The sequence below is a fragment of the Tachyglossus aculeatus genome, chromosome 1 (genome assembly GCF_015852505.1).
Source record: "Tachyglossus aculeatus isolate mTacAcu1 chromosome 1, mTacAcu1.pri, whole genome shotgun sequence".
NCBI lineage: Eukaryota > Metazoa > Chordata > Mammalia > Monotremata > Tachyglossidae > Tachyglossus > Tachyglossus aculeatus.
In genome coordinates this window covers 125,404,357-125,428,777 of record NC_052066.1, presented here as the reverse complement: position 1 = coordinate 125,428,777, position 24,421 = coordinate 125,404,357, and the positions used below count along the sequence as shown (strand labels likewise).

At 39.8% G+C, this 24,421-nt stretch overlaps 1 protein-coding gene across 3 annotated transcripts in view; it reads left to right on the top strand.

The window, feature by feature from the left end:
• ADGRB3 (adhesion G protein-coupled receptor B3) overlaps positions 1–24,421 on the top strand; it is a 705,027-nt gene that overhangs the window by 372,347 nt on the left and 308,259 nt on the right. For all 3 annotated transcript variants that reach the window (XM_038748665.1, XM_038748662.1, XM_038748664.1), the window contains exon 16: positions 12,445–12,547. In XM_038748665.1, coding sequence (XP_038604593.1) covers positions 12,445–12,547 — 103 coding nt within the window. The remainder of the gene's footprint in view (positions 1–12,444; positions 12,548–24,421) is intronic.

The following is a 24,421-nucleotide window of genomic DNA, read 5'->3' as shown; positions in this document are numbered from 1 at the left end:
ACAGTCCTGGGAGTCAGAAAAGCCAGGTTTTGTAATACAGGCTCTGCCAGTGGGCCAGTCACTTTAGTTCTCCGTACTTCAGTTACCTCATAAGTAAAATGGGGACTAAGACTGTGAGTCCCATGCGGGACAGGGACTGTGTCCAAACTGATTAACTTGTATCTATTCCAGAGACTAGTACAGCTGGCACATAGTAAGCACTTAATAAATACCATAAAAGAAAAGATCTTAGGTATTTACAATCCACCATCTCTGTTGTATTGTGCCGTCCCAGGATCTGCATAGAGTAAGCGCTCAATAAATGCTATTGATGCTGATGATTTAATAAATTATTAATAAAGTAATAACAAAACCAAATCCAGGTTAAAGGGTCTTTCCCTAATCTAATACTGTTCCTCCTGCAGGATCCTATATACTTTCCAGCAGGCATCCCACGGCTCACATTCTTCTCCCTTTCAGGGGCAGGAGCCTCGTTCCTACCCCTCATTCTGAGCCTCCAGGGTTCCTCTCTGATTCCTCCCTGTGACCTGTGTCTATCCAATATTAACGGCCTGAGCTCTCCCTATGTCTCACTTCTCCTCGCTTCAAGATGTCCAAGGTTCCCCTTCTTCTTCGCAACTTGCCCCTGTACTTCCTCCCCAGTCCTTCTCTCTGATTGTTTCAGCTAGCATTTCATGGAGAGTAACCAAGGAATGAGTCTCTTCACTTTCTCCTCCCTCTCCTAAGTGTACAGCCCATGGGAATTGATTGTCACAAAGTTGCATGTAGCACAGAGAGTGTGTCCAACCAAATTATGTTGTACTTACCACAGAACTTAATACATAGTAAGCAATTAGTAAACACCACAATTATGAGACCCTTGAAGATAAGGGACAATGTCTAATTCTCACCTATGTATTTATTCCCAGCCCTTAGGGGAGCTCTCTGCACACAGTAAGCACTAAATAAATGCTATTGTTACTACTGAAAGGTAGTATGACAAAAATATAATGGGACCAGAAAATCCTGAATTTGCCAATAATCTATTGTGTAAATTTAACAAGCCAATTTCCTGCTTCAAGGCTCAGATAACTATTTTGTAAAGTATTCATACTATTTATTTATCTTAATATCAACTCAAGAATATTGTGAGGTTAAATGAAATAACAAGTGTTATTTGTACTATGCTCCTAAAATTCAAACTATTTGCATGATCATAAAATTCAAACTCTGACACTATTTGACTATCTACCATGCTTTCAACTGTGTTGCTTCAGAAAAATGAAAATATGTACCTCAAGAAAAGGTCATAGATAAGAAGACAAGTAAGGTATCAAAAATTTGATTTGAATCTATGTAGTTGTTAGCAATACTTGCCTAGCTTAAAAAATGCAAGATGTTTGTGGAGAGTCAGGGTTAGTATTCAAGTTTGCTGATGAAACTGTGATATATGTACTTAGAACTCCTTTTCTGAGAAGGTCTAGGCAGTATATGCAAGTTACTGCATAAATGTAATCATAAATGTCTCCCCCTTCTAGACTGTGAGCCTGCTGTTGTGTAGGGACCATCTCTATATGTTGCCAACTTGTACTTCCCAAGCGCTTAGTACAGTGCTCTGTACACAGTAAGCACTCAATAAATATGATTGAATGAATGAATGAATGAATACTGTTGATTGATTTATACTGAAATGAGCTCACTGGGCAACTCACAATTTACATATTTAATCTAGTATTCAGATATGGGCTGGGCTGGAAAGGATCCTTCTGCCTGCAGCAATTCCATTGAAAAATTTGATCTTTTGAATCCGAAAGATTATGGATGCTTTCTAATCCACTTATATAATAATAATATTGGTATTTGTTAAGCGCTTACTATGTGTCAAGCACTGTTCTAAGCGCTGGAGTAGATACAAGGTAATCAGGTTGTCCCAGGGGGGCTCACAGTCCCCATTTTACAGATGAGGGAACTGAGGCCCAGAGAAATGAAGTGACTTGCCCAAAGTCACACAGCTGGCAATTGGTGGAGCCGGGATTTGAACCCATGAACTCTGACTCCAAAGCCCGGGCTCTTTTCCACTGAGCCACGCTGCTTCTCTGCCTTAACTACTGCATCAGCCTCCTCGCTGACTTTCCTGCCTCCTGTCTCTCTCCATTCCAGTCCATATCTCACTCTCCTCCTATTCGGATCAAAACTTACCATTGGCTTTAAAGCATTCACCTATTTCGCTCCCTCCTTATCTTACCTATCTGATTTTCTACTATAACCCAGCCCACACACTCTGCTCCTCTAGTACCAACCTAGTCACAGTACTCAATCTCATCTATCGCCCCCTCTCCATCCCCCCATCTTACCTCCTTCCCTTCCCCACAGCGCTGTATATATGTATATATGTTTGTACATATTTATTACTCTATTTATTTATTTATTTTACTTGTACATATCTATTCTATTTATTTTATTTTGTTAGTATGTTTGGTTTTGTTTTTTTTTTTCTCCGTCTCCCCCTATTAGACTGTGAGCCCAATGTTGGGTAGGGTCTGTCTCTATATAAGCGCTCAATAAATATGATTGATTGATTTATTGATCTATCTCACCACCACTTCCTCTGACCTGGAACTCCATACCCCTGTCATACTAGATAGACCATCACTCTCCCCACCTTCAAAGCCTCATCTCCTCCAAGAAGTGTTCTAGGCTAAGCCCTCACTTCCAGTACTCTCTCTCCCTTCAGTATTACCTTGTTGCCTATGCAATTGGACCAGTACCCTGTAAGCACTTACTATCTACCCCATCCTTATCCCCAGAGCACTTAGTATATATCTTTAATTTATTTTAAAGTCTGTCTCTCCCTCTAGATCGTAAGCTCTTTGTGGGAGGAGAACATGTCGGCCAAATCTGTTGTATGAACTTTCCAAGAGTTTAGGAGTTGTAAAAGCCTATGATTTATTTTTATTCTTTCCTAACCATGTTAGAGTTTGAGAAACATGCTTTCTCATTTAAAGAGAGACATTTCTTCTATGGGTAAGATGGTTGAAATATGATAAAATTTTGGCCACACCTGTTTTATGGCCGTGTTGAAACTCCAATTGTTGTCCCTGACAAAACCTAAAAATAAAAAATGCCTATGTAATCAACATTAGAAAATAATACATCTGGGTAATTTAGACTGCAACCTCCTTTCACCTGAGATACTCAGATGACTAAAGCAAAAGTGAATTATCTTGAATGAATTTTTCTCAAAACAATTTTATTGAATTATTTCGTATGTATACATGTATATGTATGTTTGGAATTATCTGCCAAACTTTAATGTCAGCATGTATCCTAGAAAATATGTGAACTAAGATATTTCAAATGATTATTGCCAAATGTTTATTTATTCCTTCTTATCTGAATGAATAGAAAATCTTATTAAAAATCAATGTTTAAAATGAATGAAAATAAACTGCCTCCCCATATGGGACTTAAAATGTTTTGGAGATGTCTCATGTAATCCCAAAATATTTAGCAATATTTTACACATGACTCTTCTAACATATAATTATTTTTGAAATTTACAAGGCCTGGTTTAATATGGAGTGAGCAATGTCTCCACATCAGTATAGCCCCCAGGGCTAAACCAATGCATATTGCTGTTTGGTTCCTAGAAAATCGTTTTCAATGCAATAATTTTCAAAGCAATACTATATATAATTTCCCTCTGAGGACCTCTAGAGTAATACATAACATAACATATTGTGCAGAAATAATTAGGAAGTTTCCTTCAAACAGATCCAGAAAGACCATCTAAATACAGATGTTTTGACATTCTTTACATAAAGCAAATTTACTCATTTACAAACATCCTTCATATATCAAATTTGATTGCCGTTTAGATTTTTTTCTTTTTAAAATTAAATAATTCCTCAGAACATAATAGATTTAATCATATTAACATAATGTAAATTATTAGGAGTTTATTCAACCAATCAGGAATGAAAATTATACTTCAACTTAAAGAAACTGATTAATTAGGTAAAGACCCTGAGTTTTGGTGGATTTTATATAGAGCTATCAAATTTTCAAAGATTAAACTCTTATATCACCCAAATTGCACAATATTTTTAGAATGCCTATAATAATATTTGTTAAATCTCCCAATATTCTGTACACACTGAAGGAAGTCAGTAGTATTCTAAAATGATTTCCTAAAAATTAAATGAATTTAAACTTTGCAAAATCAAATAAATCAGCTTCTGTCCTAAGAGGTTACTAATGGTTAAGATTTTCTGGTTTTAGGAAAAATTTTGAAATTCATCTCATTTGAGTCTCTTATCCTAAGAATTAAAAGTTGAATCAATTAATTGTATTTATTGAGTAATTACTGAGTGCAGAGCACTGTTCTAAATGCTTGAGAGTGTACAGTATGACAGAGTTGGTAGACATATTCCCTGTCCATGACAAGCTCACAGTCTAGAGAGGTAGACAGACAATATAAATAAATACATTATGGATTTGTAAATATATACTATGGGGCTGATGAGGCAGTGAATAATCAGTCAATAAAGGTAACAAATCAGTGTGATGCAGAAGGGAGTGGGAGAAGAGTAAATGAGGGCTTAGTAAAAAAGAAGGCTTCTTGGAGAAAGTGTGCCTTCAATGAAGCTTTGAAGATTGGGAGAGTAATTCTATGTTGGATATGAAGAGGGAGGGTGTTTCAGGCCAGAGGTAGGATGTGGGTAAGAGATCGGTGGTGAGGTAAATGATACCGAAGTACAAAAAGTAGGTTGGCATCATAGAGGGAAGTGTGCAGACTAGGTGTAGTAGGAGAGCAGTGAGGTCAGATAGGAAGTAGTCAGTGTTTTAAAGCTGATGATAAGGAATTTCTGTTTGATGCAGAGGTGGATGGGCAACCACTGGAGGGTCTTGATGAGTGGGAAAACATGAACTAAATGTTTTTGTAGAAAACTGATGCAGGCAGCAGAGTGAACTATGCACTGGAGTGTGGAGAGACAGGAGGCAGGGAGGTCAACAAGGAGAATGATACAATAATAAAAGTGGGATAGGATAGTTGGTAAGATTAACATGGTAGCATTTTGGATGGAGAGGAAAGGGTGGATTTTTGTGATGTGAAGGTTAAATCAGTCAATTAATCAATCAATCATATTTATTGAGTACTTACTGTGTGCAGAGCACTGTACTAAGCACTTGGGGAGTACAAGTTGGCCACATACAGAGACAGTCCCTACCCAACAGTGGGCTCACAGTCTAAAAGGGGATAGGATTTATTGACGGATAGGATTTAGTGACAGATTAAGCAAGTATGTTGATGAAAGAGATGAGTCAAGGAAAAAGCCAAGGTTACAGGCTTGTGAGACAGAAAAGATGGTGGTGCTGTCTACAGTGATGGGAAAATCAGTGAGGAACACGATTTGGTGGCAAAATAGGGAGAATTATGTTAAAGCTTGTTCTGTAACAGTCCTACACCCTCTAAACATTCAAAAACTAGCAATGAAATAAATGAAATGAGCAACTTCAAGTTACCCTAATCTCCCACAGGCACTCAAGGATGATGAGAGATGCAGGCTGGACTCCATAACTTACTCTGGTCCCAGTTCCAAATTGTGAAAAGACATTAAACTGTGAACCCACTGTTGGGTAGGGACTGTCTCTATATGTTGCCAACTTGTACTTCCCAAGCGCTTTGTACAGTGTTCTGCACACAGTAAGCGCTCAATAAATACGATTGATTGGTTAAAAGACATATAGATATGTGTGAGTGTGGTGTGTGCTTTCATTTGTCCCAAGTGCTTTCATTAATTTTGTTTTATCCTAATAATAACTGTGGTATTTGTTAAACTCTTACTATGTACCAAGCACTGTACTAGGCACTGGTGTGGATACAAGCAAATCAGGTTGAACACAATTCCTGTCCCATGTGGGGCTAACAGTTTCAATCCCATTTTACAGATGAGGTAACTGAGGCCCAGAGAAGCAAGTGATTTGCCCAAGATCACAAAGGAGACATGCGGCGGAGTCAGTACTAGAACCATGACCTTCTGACTTCTAGGTCCCTGCTCTAATAATAATAATAATGATGGCATTTGTTAACTAGCTCACTTCCTCCCTTCAAGGCCCTACTGAGAGCTCACCTTCTCCAGGAGGCCTTCCCAGACTGAGCCCCTTCCTTCCTCTCCCCCTTGTCCCCTTCGCCATCCCCCATCTTACCTCCTTCCCTTCCCCACAGCACCTGTATATATGTATATATGTTTGTACATATTTATTACTCTATTTATTTATTTATTTCACTTGTACATATCTATTCTATTTATTTTATTTTGTTAGTATGTTTGGTTTTGTTCTCTGTCTCCCCTTTTAGACTGTGAGCCCACTGTTGGGTAGGGACTGTCTCTATATGTTGCCAACTTGTACTTCCCAAGTGCTTAGCATAGTGCTCTGCACACAGTAAGCGCTCAATAAATACAATTGATGATGATGATGATGATGATGGTGAGCCCACTGTTGGGTAGGGACTATCTCTCTATGTTGCCAACTTGTACTTCCCAAGGGCTTAGTACAGTGCTCTGCACACAGTAAGTGCTCAATAAATACGATTGATTGATTGATTGATTAAACACTTACTATGTGCAAAGCACTGTTCTAAGTTCTGGGGGGGATACAATGTGATCAAGTTGTCCCACATGGGGCTCACAGTCTTAATCCCCATTTTTACAGATGAGGGAACTGAGGCTAAGAGAAGTTAAGTGACTTGCCCAAGGTCACACAGCAGACTTGTGGTGGAGCCGGTATTCGAACCCCTGACCTCTGACTCCAAAGCCCGGGCTCTTTCCACTGAGCCACGCTGCTTCTCTATCCACTAAACGCTCTGGGCATGTAATCCCCATCCTCAAAAATCTCCAGCGGTTGCCTATCAACCTTCGCATGAAGCAAAAACTCCTCACTATTGGCTTCAGAGGTCTCCATCACCTTTCCCCCTCTTACCTCACCTCCCTTCTCTCCTTCTACAGCCCAGCCTGCACACTCTGCTCCTCTGCCGCTAACCTCCTCACCTGGCCTCCTTCTCGCCTGTCCCTCTGTCGACCCCTGGCCTACGTCCTACTTCTGGCCTGGAATTCCCTCCCTCCTCACATCTGCCAAACTGGCACACTTCCCTCCTTCAAAGCCCTAATGAAAGCTCACCTCCTCCAGGAGGTCTTCCCAGACTGATCCCCCCTTTATTCTGCTCCCCCTCCCCTCCCCATCACCCCTACTTCCTCCTTCTGCTCTACCCTCTCCCTGCCCCACAGCACTTGTGCATATATGGACATGTTTATTATTCTATTTTATTAATGATATGTATATATCTATAATTCTATTTATTTATATTGATGCTATTGATGCCTGTCTACTTGTTTTATATTGCTTTGTTGTCTGTCTCCCCCCTTATAGACTGTGAGCCCATTGTGAGTAGGGATTGTCTCTGCTGCCAAATTGTACTTTCCAAGCACTTAGTACAGTGTTCCGCACACAGTAAGCGCTCAATAAATATAATTGTATGAATGACTGAATCATCCCAACACCTCTGCAGTTATAATAATAATAACATTATTAGTAGTACTAGTAGTAATTTTACTAATAACAATATTTGTGGTATTTGTTAAGCACTTACTATGCGCTAGACACTGTACTAAGGACCAGGGTAGATACAAGATAATCAGTTCCACCATGGGGTTCACCCTCTAAATATGTGGGAGAATAGGTATCGAATCTCCATTTTGCAGATGAGGGAACTGAGATAGAGAGAAGCGACTTGTCCAAGGTCACACAGCAGGTAAGTAGCAGAGTGGGCATTAGAACCCAGGTCCTTAACCCATTGCAGGGGTGATAAACTGAGGCAGAGGGAAGTTAAGTAACATGCCTAAGCAGACAAGTTGTAGAGCTGGGAAAGGAACCCAGGTTTCTGACTTCCAAGACCTGTGATCTTTTTGCTTGGACACAATATTTCTGAGACCCCACTAATCCAAAATAAGTATAGTGAGCACCTACTAAATTATCCTCTTTATTATACACTCTGTACTGTATACTTTTTTTTTCTGTACTGTATACTTTTACTATACTTTTCTATCAGTGCTTCACTTATTCTGTAGGCTTTTCCTCTTCAATAAATGATGACTTGCTTCCTTTCTGTAACCATAAATATTTTATTCCAGATGAATATTGAAGCACTTTGCAAAATCATAAGCAATAAGTAGGGGCTCATTAAACAAAATACTTAGGGAATAACTAAAATATAAATCATTAAAGCATAGAAAGACTAATTATCACAAAGATCAAGACTAGGGAAGAGTCATATTTTACATATGAGAAGCAGCATGGAGTAGTGGATAGAACATGGGCTTGAAAGTCAGAAGGTCATGGATTCTAATCCTGGCTCTGCCACTTGTTAGCTGTGTGACCTTGGGCAAGTCACTTCACCTCTCTGGGCCTCAGTTCCCTCATCTGTAAAGTGGGGATTGAAACTGTGAGCCTCACGTGGGGCAGGGACTGTGTTCAACCCAATCTGCTTGTATTCACCCCAGCGCTTAGTATGGTGCCTTGCACATAGTTAAGCACTTAACAAATACCATAATTATTAATTATTATTATTATATGAACAGCATTATATGATGATGATGATGATGATGGCATTTCTTAAGTGCTTACTATGTGCAAAGTACTGTTCTAAGTGCTGGAGAGGATGCAAGGTGATCAGGTTGTCCCTCATGGGGCTCAGATCTTAATCCTCATTTTACAGATGAGGTAACTGAGGTGCAGGGAAGTTAAGTGACTTGCCCAAAGTCACACAGCTAACAAATGGGGAAGCCAGGATACGAACCCATGACCTCTGACTCCTAAGTCCGGGCTTTTTCCATAGAGTCATGCTGCTTCTCTAAATTGAATAGGCATCTATACCCAGCCACGAAAAAAGGTGTATTACGCTTTTTATAAAATATGCAATGACTCTATGAAAATTAGGACCAATATAGAATAACACAAATATATTTGAGTAATTTCATATTCTTGCAAATGCATAGTTTCTTGCATATGAAATACTGTTTTATTCATGAGCTCGTTGAACTCTAGACTGTAAATTCATTGTGGGCAGGATATGTGTCTGCCAACTCTCTCCTCCCAAGAGTTTAGAACAGTGCTCTGCACTCAGTAAGTGTTCCATAAATATCATTGATTGATTAATTTAAGGAGTATTTTAATAGCAATGCATGGGTATTTATACTTAGTAACTCTAAGACTCCGGCCAGGCTTTTGCCTCAGGAAATTTAAATGGGGGCGACTTAGCTGAATATTGCCAATTAGGATCAAAATTAGCCATCCTTTATTTAGGCTACTAAAAGAAGATATGAATTGGGAATTCCATTCAGAACCCAATTACAAGGACTGGGTAGCCTCCAGTCATGGCTAGAACAGATTCCCAAATGAGGTAATAATCAAAACTGGGATTTCATTAATACTACAAATTGGAAAGGATCGCAACATGAAATACTAAAGTTGGGGTTTTACAAGGTAGTATGTGAAAGTTAAGTTCAAGATTATCAAGGCCAAGGCAAGTAAGGATGGGACTAAGAGACTCCAAACTCATCTCTACACTGAAAGCTCATTAAGGGGAAGGAACATATCCGCTAATTCATTCATTCATTCAATCGTATTTATTGAGCGCTTACTGTGTGCACAGCACTGTACTAAGCGCTTGGGAAGTACAAGTTGGCAACATATAGAGACAGTCCCTACCCAACAACGGGCTCACAGTCTAGAAGGGGGAGACAGACAACAAAACAAAGCATGTGGACAGGTGTCAAGTCATCAGAAAAAATGGAATTAAAGCTAAATGCACATTATTAACAAAATAAATAGAATAGTAAATATGTACAAGTAAAATAAACAGAGTAATAGATCTGTACAAACATATATACAGGTGCTGTGGGGAAGGGAAGGCGGTAGCGCGGGGAGATGGGGAGGAGGAGATTCTGTTGTATGTACTCTCCCAAGTGCTTAGTAGAGTGTTATGCACATATTAAGTGCTCAATAAGCATGATTGCTTGATTGACTGATTGATAACAGTAGTCAGACACCTTATGTTTTGTCCATATGGTTCTCTGAAAGCTTTGATTGGGAAAATGGCTGGAACAGGATTTTGTCTAAAATGATCCACAATTTAACTCACTGTGACATTGTTGGGGTTTCTCAGCCTCATAACTCGGGTAGAAGAGTCCCCAGAGACATTTTAGTAACATCCAGACCCCAGTCAACCTCTACTGGGCTCTAAAAGCCCTCCAGTTCTTCAATTCTTCTAACACAGGATGGGAGCATTTTGTTCAGCTACTCCAGTCCCTTCAGCCCTGTTGCTGACATCACCCTTCTAATGAAGCCCAGGCATCTCCCCAGAGTCAAAGGAATGATCTGGGACTAACCTACTGGCTACAGGAAGCTCTAGGAAAGATCTCTCCCTCCCACGCCTGTGGCTCACCTTGGTCCACGTATCTCCCTAGAACCTGGAACTTCTCCTCCAGCCCCCTCTGCAGACAGACACAAAAATCTGAGATCAGTACAATGTTTAATTGATTTTTACCTTAGTAACATTGAAAGAATATCTGGTTCAAACTGCCTTTCCCTGGATCTAGTAGTTCCCACCCAGGATACGCTCTATTTCCCTGAATGTGCCGGTTCTCCAGTCCTTCCCCTTCTTTTCTTGGGATGTCTGAGGTTCCAGTCTCACTTCTCCAAGTCCTTCAGACTTACGATTCTTAGCCTCCTTTCTTCTCCTTGAGGGCAGGAGCCTTGCTCCTCTGGAGTTCTAACTCTTAGACCAGATGTCCAAACCCTAATCTGGGATCTTCTCTGATCTCTTCCTGCACCCTGTGTCCATTCAAGGTTACAACATGAGCTTTCCCTATGTCCTGCTATCCCTGGCACACAGCTCTCAACTTCTCATCTCAAGGTGGGAAAAGGTCTTCTCCAACTACCTGTCCCCCCTACTTCCTCCCTAATTCTTCTCTCTGAGTGTCTTGGCCAGGTCTTTATACTTTCCTCAAGGAAAACACCACAGAGTGACTCTCTTGACTTTCTCTTTCTTCTCATAATGGTGGGAACCAGTGGATATTGGCTGCCACACTCACCCAGCTTCATTTTCACCCAAGTGTGACTTAGGCTGAGAGACACAGAAGAGTTCTTCTGGTGGGTCTCAAGGAATCGGGTGAGCAGGCACTGTGCACCACAGAAAAGCCAAAATTAACATTTCCCTGGTCCCTCCCCTAGAAGAGCAAGGTCTTGGACCCCAGACCAGGGGATCAGGTTCTGCCAAGTGTAGGCAGTTGCAGCCCTTTTTACACAACTAACGGGATTTATGAGTCCATGCTTCTTTTCCTGCAATTCTCCTGACAGACCTCCTTAGGATCCTGCTCCAGCTGTGATATTGCTCTCTAACAATATCCCCACTGGCTTTAAAACAGGGGCTTAAACACTCCTTATTTTCAAGCCTACAAATTACTATGTCAGTTAAAGAAAATAAAAATAACTTCAATGAGAAGCATTCCAAAAGACATATCGATTGCACACAATGAGCCTGACATTAACAAAGGTTTAGTCACCTTTTGGAGTTATATATGGTCTTTCACTACTAGACATGATATATTTTACCTAATCCTTCTTGACCTTCCCAAAGCCTGGCTTCAGTACATACTCTCTGCTCTCCGCTTTTTGATCCCATATATACTAGTGAAGCTCGTAGTCATGGTGGGAATATCTTCTATGTTTTTCTCTGCTGTGTGTATTCCCATCCAATTTCTCCCTAATGCTTCTCATGGAGTTGTGGATACGTGACAGTCACACTGAAGCATGATTATTTTATTCCATTTCATTCTCTTGGAAGCACAAACTTTAATTCTCTACTAGCAGTAAATTGAACGAACAGCAGCTTCCAAGGAAATAAAATGATAGTGCTGACTTTTAAAATGTATTTCAGTGTCATAATTTTATTTAAACTCCTGCTGCTTGACAAAATTGTATTAATTGGTTTGTTATTAGCACACCATTACTTTTAGTTAGTAAAAGGTCTACCCAATATTAAATTAAAACATATGAATGTTTACCATTAGAATGTGTAAAGTGTATAAAGAATATAGTTCATAAATATATGTTATTAATAAGTCATAGCTTTCAGTCATTAAAATGATTTGTGTATATAAAGCCTACATGATTCAATTAATTCAATTTATCCATGCTAAGCTTTGGAGCTAATTGCTGCCAAAAAGTTCAAGGAAGCATTTTGAAAGATGTTTGGTCTCTTGAGGAAAACTGTTAAGTCTACTGTATTAGTATTTGTTCATAAAAATATTTCAGTCTTCTTTCTTTGCTAGATATAATGATAAATTGATGCATTCATTCTATGGCTAGGACCTCCTTCTTTTAACCAATATTCCTTTCTTTCAGAAATTTTACTGTCATTAATTCCAAAATCATCGTGGTCACAATAAGGCCTGAGCCCAAAACAGATGATTCTTTTCTGGAGATAGAACTAGCCCATTTGGCCAATGTAAGTTTAATCCACTGAATATTTTTCCAATTGCAGTGTTCTTATATGTATCTCTCAAAGTCTGTGAAAAATGTATGCCATGAAGGCAATTAGCCTAACAAAAGAGGCACAAGGCATTCTGAACTGATGTTTGGAAAACAGGACACAGAGGGAAAGGTTGAAGGAATTGGGATGATTCAACGTGGAGAATATAAGGCACCACAATGACTGTAAGTTGATTTTTCGCATATGTAAAGGGATAGTATATGTAAGGTGATAACCGTCTTTTTCCATTTTGTAGAACAAAAGAAAAATTACAGGAGAGTTTTTGATTAGACATTGAGAAGTATCAGCACTGATTGAAACGACTGGCTCACTAAGTTTATAAACAAGAATAATTACCGGGTTTTTGGGGGATAAACCTTTGATTATTTTAGGAATGACATCAGATTTCCAACATTAACAGTCTTTCCATTCATATCTATTTTCTGACAGAAAAGAACACTTATTAGTCTGTATTCTGACAGTAGTACAAAGTAGTGCAGATCTAGCAAAGCGGCAGATAGGAATGAGTGGTTAACAGAGTTAACAGTGTTTGAAAAAAAAATGTGAATTTTTTAAGTTTAATGTGATTTTCTAAAAGATCTTTTTATAAATAGGATTTATAGTATATTCTGTAAGAAAACTGTGCAGAATAGGTAATAAGAGGTGACCCCGGTTTGTATCCAGCCTAGGCTTGCGGGGATTAAATTCGATTTTCAACTACTATATGACTCTTTCTGAATGGATTATTATTTTCCATTCAGCTTCTAAGTGTCCAAGTCCACATCATAAGAACCCTGTCTATATCATACTTGTTGTCACTGAAAGGTCATCAGAACACACTAGAAAAATTCCCAACTCATCAGTAAACTGGAACTGGTGAGCTTACATCTGTGGTCCCACAACAAACAGAAAAAAAGACTTAAATACTAAGAAAATAATTGACACTATGGAACAGCAAGATGCTACATGATGTTTTGAATTGGTCATATATGGAGTTGATATTGCAGCCTTAAGGAAGACTAGGACTACCAAATGATTGACCGCTTCCACAATGAGAAATGAAGCCCAGGAAATTCTGTCAGAAAGAGAAAAATGAAGAATAACCTAGGATGACACCAGCTAATGGTAACACCCTGCACCCCAGAAAGAGAGTGATCATTCCTACAAGAGAGGAAAATTCTGGTGATGACTGAATCAGCCATTTGTTATGAGTGATGAGCTGACTCCAGAGTAACTAAGGATTTATAAGAAAATGGAAACACTAAATTCACTCTAGTGATTGGTGAGGAGCATCCCCCCGCACCCCGGCATGACCTCCCTACCCCTTCACATATGACAGATCACTACTTTCCCCATCTTCAAAGCCCTCCTAAAAGTCACATCTTCTCCAAGGGGCCTCTGACTTAGCTCTCATTTTTTCTACTTCCTCTCTTTTTATGGTATTTGTTAACACCACTCTGTTTCTGTGTACTGTCCCAAGCACTTAGTAGAGTGCTCTGCTCCCAGTAAGCACTCAATAAACACAGTTAATTTAGTACAGTGCTCTGTGCCCAGTAAACTCTCAACAAATATGATTGAATGATTGCCTGATGATTACCAGGCACTCTACTAAGTGCTGGAGCCTGTTGTGGGCAGGGATTGTCTCTCTCTCTATTTACTGTACACTAGACAGCTTAAAACAAGATGAGACTTTCCAAGCACATAGTACAGTGCTCTGCACAAGTAATTGCTTGATAAATATGATTGAATGACTACAAGCTAATCAGGTTGAGTACAGGCCATGTCCCACATGGAGCCCACAGTCCCCTTTTTACATATGAGGTACCTGAGGCGCAGAGAAGTTAGCAACTTGACCAAGGTCACACAGCAGAGCTGGGATTAGAACATAGGTCCTTCTGATTTCTATGCCCATGCACTATCCACTCGGCCATGCTGCTTTTCACACTCTGCCTTCTGTATCACCTTTGTTCCTGGACGCATACCATTTAAGCACTTGATATTGACTCCACTCTTAGCCCCATAACACTTAGGTACATATCCATAATTTCTTTTAATATGTGTCTGGTCCTCTCGACTCTCAACTTCTTGAGACCAGTATTCTCCCAAGTACTTAGTACAGTGCTCTATACACAGTAAGCAGCCATTCATTCATTCATTCATTCAATCATAATTATTGAGCACTTACTGTGTGCAGAGCACTGTACTAAGCGCTTGGGAAGTACAAGTTGGCAACGTAAAGAGACTGTCCCTACCCAACAATGAGCTCACAGTCTAGAAGGAGAGACTGACAACAAAACAAAACATGTGGACAGGTGTCAAGTCATCAGAACAAATAGAATTAAAGCCATATGCATATCATTAACAAAATAAATAGAATAGTAAATACGTACAAGTAAAATAAATCTGTACAAACAGATATATGTGGAGGGGAATGGAGGTAGGGCGGGGGGATAGGGAGGAGGAGAGGAAAAATGGGGCTCAGTGTGGGAAGGCCTCTTGGAGGAGGTGAGCTCTCAGTAGGGCTTTGAAGAGAGGAAGAGAGCTAGCTTGGCGGATGTGTGAAGGGAGGGCATTCCAGGCTGGGGGGGTGCCAGTCAATGAATACCACTGATTATTGATTGACAGCTTCCAGAGTTAGGCACGAGGTACATGATCGTTTGGACAAGTCTTCCCTGTTGATGATAATAATAATGATGATGATGGATAGAGCATGAGCTTGGGAATCAGAAAGTCAAGGGTTCTAATCTTGGCTCCGCCACTTGTCTGCCGTGTGATCTGGGGCAAGGTCTCTTGGGCAAGGCACATCTCTTTGCCTCAGTCATTTCACCTGTAAAATGGGGACTAAGACTGCGAGCCCCAGGTGGGACAGGGACTGTGTCCAACCTGATTACCTTGTATCTACCCCAGCACTTAGAACAGTACTTGGAACAGAGTAAGTGCTTAACAAATACTATTATTATTATTGTTATTATTATTATTATTATTATCATTATTATTATTCTTTTATAAAGATTTGGATAAACACATCATAACAGTATGTTGGGTAAATTCATTTTAATGGGAAATTTCAATGCCAACGTTGGATGTGATTCCCACTTTGGGAGAAAAGCCAATGGGACTCATAGCATTGTCAAACTCAACAACAGCCTTCTGTTGTCCCAGTGTTGGGTAGGGACCGTCTCTATATGTTGCCGACTTGTACTTCCCAATCACTTAGTACAGTGCTCTGCACACAGTAAACGCTCAATAAATATGATTGAATGAAAGAATGAATGAATGAATGCATCAAACACGACCTTACAATTACAGACACCATTTTTTACCTGCTAAACTTAAGAAAAGTACCCTGGATATATCCCTAATCTACTTCTAGGCTGTGGGCCCACTCTTCTAGACTGTGAGCCCACTGTTGGGTAGGGACCGTCTCTATATGTTGCCAACTTGTACTTCCCAAGCGCTCAGTACAGTGCTCTGCACACAGTAAGCGCTCAATAAATACGATTGAATGAATGAATGAATGACATACAAGGTATTTTATGTTATGTATTACATCATAGTGCAGCAGTGGAAACTCAAAGATGTTTGAATCACAGCAGCCATATGTTGAGCAGAATTTTGGACAGACCCTTGTTTCATACACTGCAAGCTCATGCTGTCCTTAGAACCACTGCACTAAAGACTGCCCTCCAAAACCCCTCAAACCAGAGAATGAAGATACCAAGAAACTCTGAAATAACATTAAGAGAGCCCTGATGAAAAAAAATAAACTGCAATCATCAACACACTTAATCAATGTACTTCTCTCCATGATGCTGTAATTCAGGCAGCAATCGAGGCACTGGGCATGGCCAAGAGAAGCCACCAAGACTGATTCCACACATATGATTCATAAATATAAGGCCTTCTCGCAGACAAAAGTGAGGCTTTCAGAAACCTGTGTTGGGTCTTAGTAATCAAATTAAGGAACATGCATGACATTGTATAGGATAGACTGACATGGCACTCTGTGATCAAGAAAGGAGTGGCTCTCTTTACTGACTTGAAAATATTTCATAAGCTTTCTGTTGGCCAAGGACCACGTTGCTGATAAAGGACTTAAAATTTAGGAATGAAATTGATTGTCACCTGAGTATTACCACCTTCCTTCAACAAGTTATTAATGTATTTTAGAGAATGACCTTGAAATCTAAGGAGAGGGAAAGTAACATCACCAATAGAATGTTGAAATCAGGTTGGAAGTCATTTTTTGACTAGGTTTCTGTCACAATGTTCCAAAAACCTGATCTTTGTTGGAATGTTAAACATTCAAAATCACATTTCCCATTCGAACTGTATTTTTAGACAAAAAATAGATGTGTTATTTGTGAAATTATTATTGGAATGACCAGCTAATCAAAAGAGTCAGATAGGATTCAGTATTTTACTCTGCTTTTCTTGCGTTTAAGTATAATTTTTCTAAATACAAAATGAGTCCAATTCTCTGCTTCTACATAATGATGTTGATGAATTCTCCCATCAAGAATGACTGATGACCCTTTGCCCTGAAATTTTAGATTGAGAACCTAAACAGAGGAATTGATTAATAAAGAAAGTGACTTTCTCAACATCATTCACAACTGTTTCAAACCTGCCAGGGAAGTTTCCATGGGGGCCGGGCATACAATAGGCAGGCAGGGGTGCAGCACAGTGAGTGTGTGAGTACTATACGTAAGACTTATTTTCAGTCATGGTGACCACAGAATGGTGACTCTTCCGTCCCGTAGTACCCCAGCTCACTCAATGTTGCTTAGTAGCCACCATGGTCTTCATGTTTAATCAGTCAGTTTTCTGGATTCCTGCTGGGCCTTCCCACTTTGTGGAATGAAAGCCTTATGCGTTCTTTGGTCAGAAACTTTGATCGCTAATGGCATGTCAGCAGAAGGAAGAACCCTGGCTAGGACCCATGTTTCCTGATTCCCCCAACAATGTTCTTCCAGGTGAATCAACAGCAGGGGATTTCCCTAACAGTGAGCAAGAGGAAAACATGCTCAACATGTCATTGGGGCTTTGACCATATGTTTAAATCTTGGGTGAGGGCCCAAGTCTGAGAAGGTCAAGGGTATAGGTGGAGTAGCAGAGAACAGTGCAGGGCTCATTTTACACTTTTGGCACTTTAAGATGGGACCAGTAACTGCATACTGATTGTGGCCAAAGTGTTATTTTGCTGAGAACAAGTTGAATGAAGGGATGATTACTCAGAGACTCCTCTTCTAGCAATTTTTGGGAAATACATTCTCAGCTGTCAAAATTTAGACTGTATCATGGTACATAGTTTTTGCAGTATAGAATTGCTTACACCATGGATTTGATGATTCCTTAAATGTCTTGTCCAATAGTATGAACCCTTGGGGAACTTCATAAATGCTATTAATGTTAGTTGGCTGATTCCATGAGAACGAGACCATATAATTGAAATAGAATTTATTTAGATAGTGATCTTTATTACTCACCAAAATTCATTCATTCATTATTCATATTCTTAGGGGGGCAATCAAGCTATCATAAAACGTGCAGGGAATCTATCCACAGTTTTAGGATTCGGTCAGACAATAGATGCTCCCAACCAGAAGAGGAGACAGCTGATCTTCCAACCAATTCAGGATGCTTCCTTCCCTGGAGAGTTTCAAGAGTATCAGTGTGGCCCAGTGAATAGAGGATGGGACTGGGAGTCGGAAGGATCTGGGTTCTAATCCCAGCTCTGCCACTTGTCTACTACGTGACCCTGGGCAAGTCACTTAACTTCATTGTGCCTTGGATGATTCATCTGGAAAATGGGGATTAAGAGTGTGAATCCCATTTGGACAGGAACTGTGTCAAATCTAATTACCCCAGCCCTTAGAACAGTGTCTGATACCTAGTAAGCGCTCACCAGGGAATCTTTTTCACCTACTTGTAGGGTGCACCTCTCTAATTCTAATCCCAGCTCTGTCATTTTTCTGCTGGATGACCTTGTGCAACTCACTTAACTTCTCTGTGCCTCACTTACCTCATCTATAAAATGAAGGTTAAACCTGTGTGTATAACGTAGGATCTGGATTATGTTCAACCTGATTATATTGCATCTATCCTAACACTTAGTACAGTGCCTGGTGCATAATAAGTGCTTACCAAATACAATAAAAAATAAAAAATTCAAAAGGTGTTTTTAAAATCAGGCCAACTTCCCCAAATGACCTACTGGAAGCACTGTGGAGTGGACATGAACTCCTAGCCCTTTTCCAGAGGAGATCTGGGAACAGGAGGGGAGGTCCCCCTGCCCAGTCCCTTTTTTAGAAGGCACCGGGATCCAGAGAACCAGTGTCAGATGGGAGGTGAAGCTCATTCACTGGAGATTGAGAGGTTACAAAAAGTATCAACCTTGCTACATGCTACCTATTGACTCTTATTAGACAGGGCTGAAAGGTAGCATTTAGTTCAAGTAATAATAATAATAATAGCATTTATTAAGCACTTACTATATGCAAAGCACTGTTCTAAGCGCTGGGGAGGTTACAAGGTGATCAGGTTGACCCACAGGGGGCTCACAGTCTTAATCCCCATTTTACAGATGAGGTAACTGAGTCACAGAGAAGTTAAGTGACTTGCCCAAAGTCACACAGTTGACAAGTGGGTGTGCCGGAATTTGAACCCATGACCTCTGACTCCAAAGCCCAAGCTCTTTCCACTGAGCCATGCTGCTTCTCCAGTACTGTTGGGTTCCCATGACGCCCCTTCTGCCAAAGGCATTCGAGCAGGTGTCAATGGCAAGATAAATAAGAGGGGCAATTGGCTGAGTTTTGGTTGATCTTCTTTAATAAAAATATTATTAAGATTTATAATTGTGGTATTTGTTAAGTGCTAATTACATGAAAAGTGCTTAACTAAGCACTGAATTAGATTGTTATCACTATAATTATAATGGTATTTGTTAAGCACATACTATGTGCCAAGTACTGTTTTAAGTGCTGGGGTAGATTCAATCGTATTTATTGAGTGCTTACTGTGTGCAGAGCACTGTGCTAAGTGCTTGGAAAGTACAATTCAGCAACAGAGACAATTCCACCCCAACTACGGACTCACAGTCTAATAAGATACAAGTTAATCAGATTGGACCCAGTTCCTGTCCCACAAAAGGCTCAGAACCTTAATCCCCATTTCACAGATGAAGGAATTGAGGCACAGAGAAGTCAAGTAACTTGCCCAGGGTCATACAGCAGACATGTAGTGGGGCCAGGATTAAAACCCTGGCACTTTTAACGCCCGGGTCCATGCTCTAACCACTAACCTATGCCGCTTTTCAAGAGAAGGTACAAAATAATCAGGTAGACACAGTACCTGTCCTACCAGGGCTCACAGTCTTAAATAGGAGGGAGAACAGTTACTGGATTGTGATTTTACAGATGAGTATACTGAGGCACAAGGAAGTTGCATGACTTGTCCAAGATCACCCAATGAGCAAATGGAGGAGACTGGAGTAGAACCCAGGTCCTTACTTGCCTCCACCTGTTCTGTTGTCTTTCCACTAAACCATGCTGATCCTGACTATACTTTCTAACCATTCGTTTTAATGATACAATCACAATTCATTGTGTTATACTGTCTTGGACTGAAAGAGGATTTGAAGTCCAGAAATTGAGTTAGTATTTGAGAATGCCAACCGGAATTATTCACAGATATTCACTTGAGTAAAAAGCTGATATATTCACACTGGCATGGGCAACTGTTAAGTCCTTGCTATTTGAGGGATATAAGAAAGAAGAGAAAAGTAAAATGTACATAAAGGTTGGAGCTTAGTTTGAGTATCAAATTCCTTGATGTTTACATAGAGAAGTTATAAGTTATGGTTGAAATTATATGGCTGGTCAGCTTTAAAAAGAGAGGATGAAGTTCAAATGGGAAGAAGCATGTATTTAACAGTGTAGTATCCAGTAGACACAAAGAGACTGGTTTGGCCAGAAAACGTGTTTGAACTAAATTTTTCAAGAATAGTTCACCCCTTCAAGAAACTTGAAAAAAATTCATTGTGTTTAAATGTTAATTAATTTTGTTAATCAGCCTGGTAAGTTTGTTTTTTCCTTTACCATCTGTCTCATTCACCTGACATTTCCAAAACTCAAGTTGTGCGACACTAACTTTAAAAACTTAATTTTCATACTATTCCACTGCCTCTACCACAGTTTTTGTTGCTGATTTCTCATGTGCTCAGAATTTCCTCTTATTGATTTCCTGTTACTTTCATGAAAGAACTATGCTGCATGATCCATTTGAGAAAATATGTGAAAATTATAACACCACTATTTTATGAGTGGTTTGCAATGGAAATATTTACTCCTTTTTGTAGATTTTTTTATTCAAGGCAGACCTCCTTCATTCCATTTATGTCTTACCATTCATTTCATTTTTCCATTTTCCACTGAATTGGCCATACGGTGTTTTTAATAATAACAATAATGGCATTCATTAAGCACTTACTATGTGCCAGGCACTGTACTAAGTACTGGGATGGGATACAAGCAAATCCAGTTTGATATAGTCCCTGTCCCATGTGGGGCTCACAGTCTCAATCCCCATTTTACAGATGAGGGAACTGAGGCCCAGAGAAGTGAAGTGACTTGCCCAAGGTCACACAGCAGACAAGTGGAGAAGCTTCTAGCATAGTTCTAAGCACAGAGGTAAATAAAAGTTAATCACTTTGGACACAGTCCCTGTCCCTTGTAATTTCTGCAGCACTACTGAATTATAAACCATTGAGTATACTGAAATAGCTTCAACAAGATATTTGAATCATTGTTGTCAAACATATTTTATTTTATATTGTGGCTTTGAATAAGTTGTATAATTTACTAAGCTAGAACACTTGAATATTCATTTTTTAGAGTCATTCCTTCTCAACAGTTCATGTTTACCCTGACTACCTTTCAGCGTAGTAGAAAAGTTACCCCCCATCCCCTAGAATAATAATAATAATAATAATGATGGCATTTATTAAGCGCTTACTATGCGCAAAGCACTGTTCTAAGCACTGGGGAGATTACAAGGAGATCAGGTTGTCCCACGGGGGGCTTACAGTCTTAATCCCCATTTTACAGATGAGTGAACTGAGGCACAGAGAAGTTAAGTGACTTTCCCAAAGTCACACAGCTGACAATTAGCAGAGCCTGGAATTGAACTCATGTCTCCTGACTCCAAAGCCTGTGCTCTTTCCACTGAGCCACGCTGCTTCTCTCTAGAATCTCTTTATTATTGTAAAGCATCTAAAATTTGTAGTTTGATTCTTTTTAATTTCCAAGTATCATTAATGCAAAAAAATCTAGCATTGCCTGGTATCATTGTCACTTTCCTTTAATAGTGTCCTTGTTTACTTATGATAGAGAACTGGACAGGAAAGATGGGTTGTGTTCAGGAAAAAGAATGATAGCCCATAGCTACTTTCTCTCTGGTTTGGAATTTCTAATGCTAAGGTGAAATGTTCCTGGAAAGACCTGATGCCATGTTTAGCTAATGTACAGAAATTCCCAAGCTAATAATTGAACTAAGCAACTAAGATAACTATTAAAGAACCTAGCTAGCAACCCAGAGAAACAATGTTGCAGCATAGTACACCATGCATGGGTGACAGACAGGAAGTACGTATGAGCTTAGGGCGTGCTACCCAAAGGTGGATTTAAATAGTTCAGGCACTGTGGACATAGGAGCTATAGCTATGGAGTTCCCTGTTGATTTTAAAGATCTGAAAATGAAAAAAAAGGCCCGTTTTTGTGATCCTTCACCTTGAGCTCATCCCTGAATTTTAGATGACTCCTAAGCTTGCCCATTGCTCCAGCAGTGTTCCCAGACCAATTAAGCAATGGCAGCATCAAAGTTAAAGTGAGATGTACCACTGAAGTAATTAAAATATCCTACACCCTCTGCTTTGATTCCACCACTGTCTAGTTGGACAGCAACACGAGAGAAAGAAGCAGCATGGCTCAGTGAAAAGAGCCCAGGCTTTGGAGTCAGAGGTCATGGGTTGAAATCCCGGCTCTGCCACTTGTCAGCTGTGTGACTTTAGGCAAGTCACTTCACTTCTCTGGGCCTCAGTTACCTCATCTGTAAAATGGGGATTGAGACCGTGAGCCCCCCGTGGGACAACCTGCTCACCTTGTATTCCCCCCAGCGCTTAGAACAGTGCTTTGCACATAGTAAGCGCTTAATAAATGTCATTATTATTATTATTATTATTATATAGGTGCTGCTTAAGCCAAATGTGAATGACTCCTCTGAAATTCAGGGACATCCATATGGGTGAAGGGAGAGGGAGCTGTAAAACAGAGATAACTAACATTTTTTTTTAAGTTCTAAGGAAAGAGTGTTGAGCAAATCAATCATGACAATCCTTCCTCCCCTCTCCTTGCTCTAATAAGAATAATAAAGATAATGGAAGTTGTTAAGCGCTTACTATGTGCAAAGCATTGTTCTAAGCACTGGGGGATACAAGGTGATCAGGTTGTCCCACGTGGAGCTCACAGTCTTCATCCCCATTTTATTCATTCATTCATTCATTCATATTTATTGAGCGCTTACTATGTGCAAAGCACTGTTCTAAGCGCTGGGGGAGATACAAGGTCATCAGGTTGTCCCACATGTGGCTCACAGTCTTACTCCCCACTTTTCAGATGAGGGAACTGAGGCACAGAGGAGTGACTTGCCCAAAGCTACACAGCTGATAAGTGGTGGAGCTGGGATTAGAACCCATGACCTCTGATTCCCAAGCCCCCGCTCTTTCCACTGAGCCACGCTGCTTCATTTTACAGATGAGGTAACTGAGGCTCAGAGAAGTTAAGGTCACACAGCAGACATGTGGTGGAGTTGGGATTAGAACCCATGACTCCTGAGCTTGTGCTCTTTCCTCTGAGCCATGCTGTTTCTCTAAGCCCATGTGGGTCCCCTGAACCACTAAAGGTTGTTCCAAATAATTCATGGCAAGAAAATACAATTTAGCATCAATTATCCATATACTTCAGATGAAAATTTTTATGTTTTAATTAAATTATATGGATAAGTTGGCTGGAGGAACTTGTAACCTTCACAATTCTGTCAACTGTGCCCTGAAATTTCTTCAGCTGTAAAATTCAATGACCCCTATTTTGAAGATTAATTAGGAAATATTTCCCTAAGTATTCCAAGATCCTAGAACCATGACACTTTATAATTAGATCACATACAGGACAGTATCATGATGAAATTATGTCCCCTATGCTGTACTTACTTAAGTTTTCCTGTTTCAGAAAAGGTGGAATATAGGACAAGGCTGAAATTAACGGCATCTCCCAGAATCAGAGAGCCAACATTTCTTTTGAATTGTTTTTATATTAATATATTTTAATTGGTGATCCAGGGATAAGAGCTAGGGAAATATATACACAACTTGGAAGAAGAAAAGAATACTGGAAGATAAGCACTGTCATTTCCATATAAGACAAATAGTCCTACCAACTATTAATAATTTCTCTTACAGAAATGAGATTCTTGGAGGCATTATTTGTTGGTCGGCCTCCTTGTATCAAACTTAAATGGCTAAGGGATCTGCATTTAATATCCCAAATTTTTCCCATCTATGTCCCTTGCTTTACCTCTAATATCCCATTATAGAACAGCCTGCTTATGATTTACCAAAAGCGTCTTTGAACCTGGTGTTATTTTCATTCTGAACAACTTTCTAGGATGGTAAATTTGATTTGCATATCACCGAAGGTGTGAATGTACTGCTTTCGTTTTCTGTTGAAAAAGCCTGATTCAAATTCAAACCTGCTATAATTATCAGAACTTGAGGGGAGTGAATAAGAAACAGGT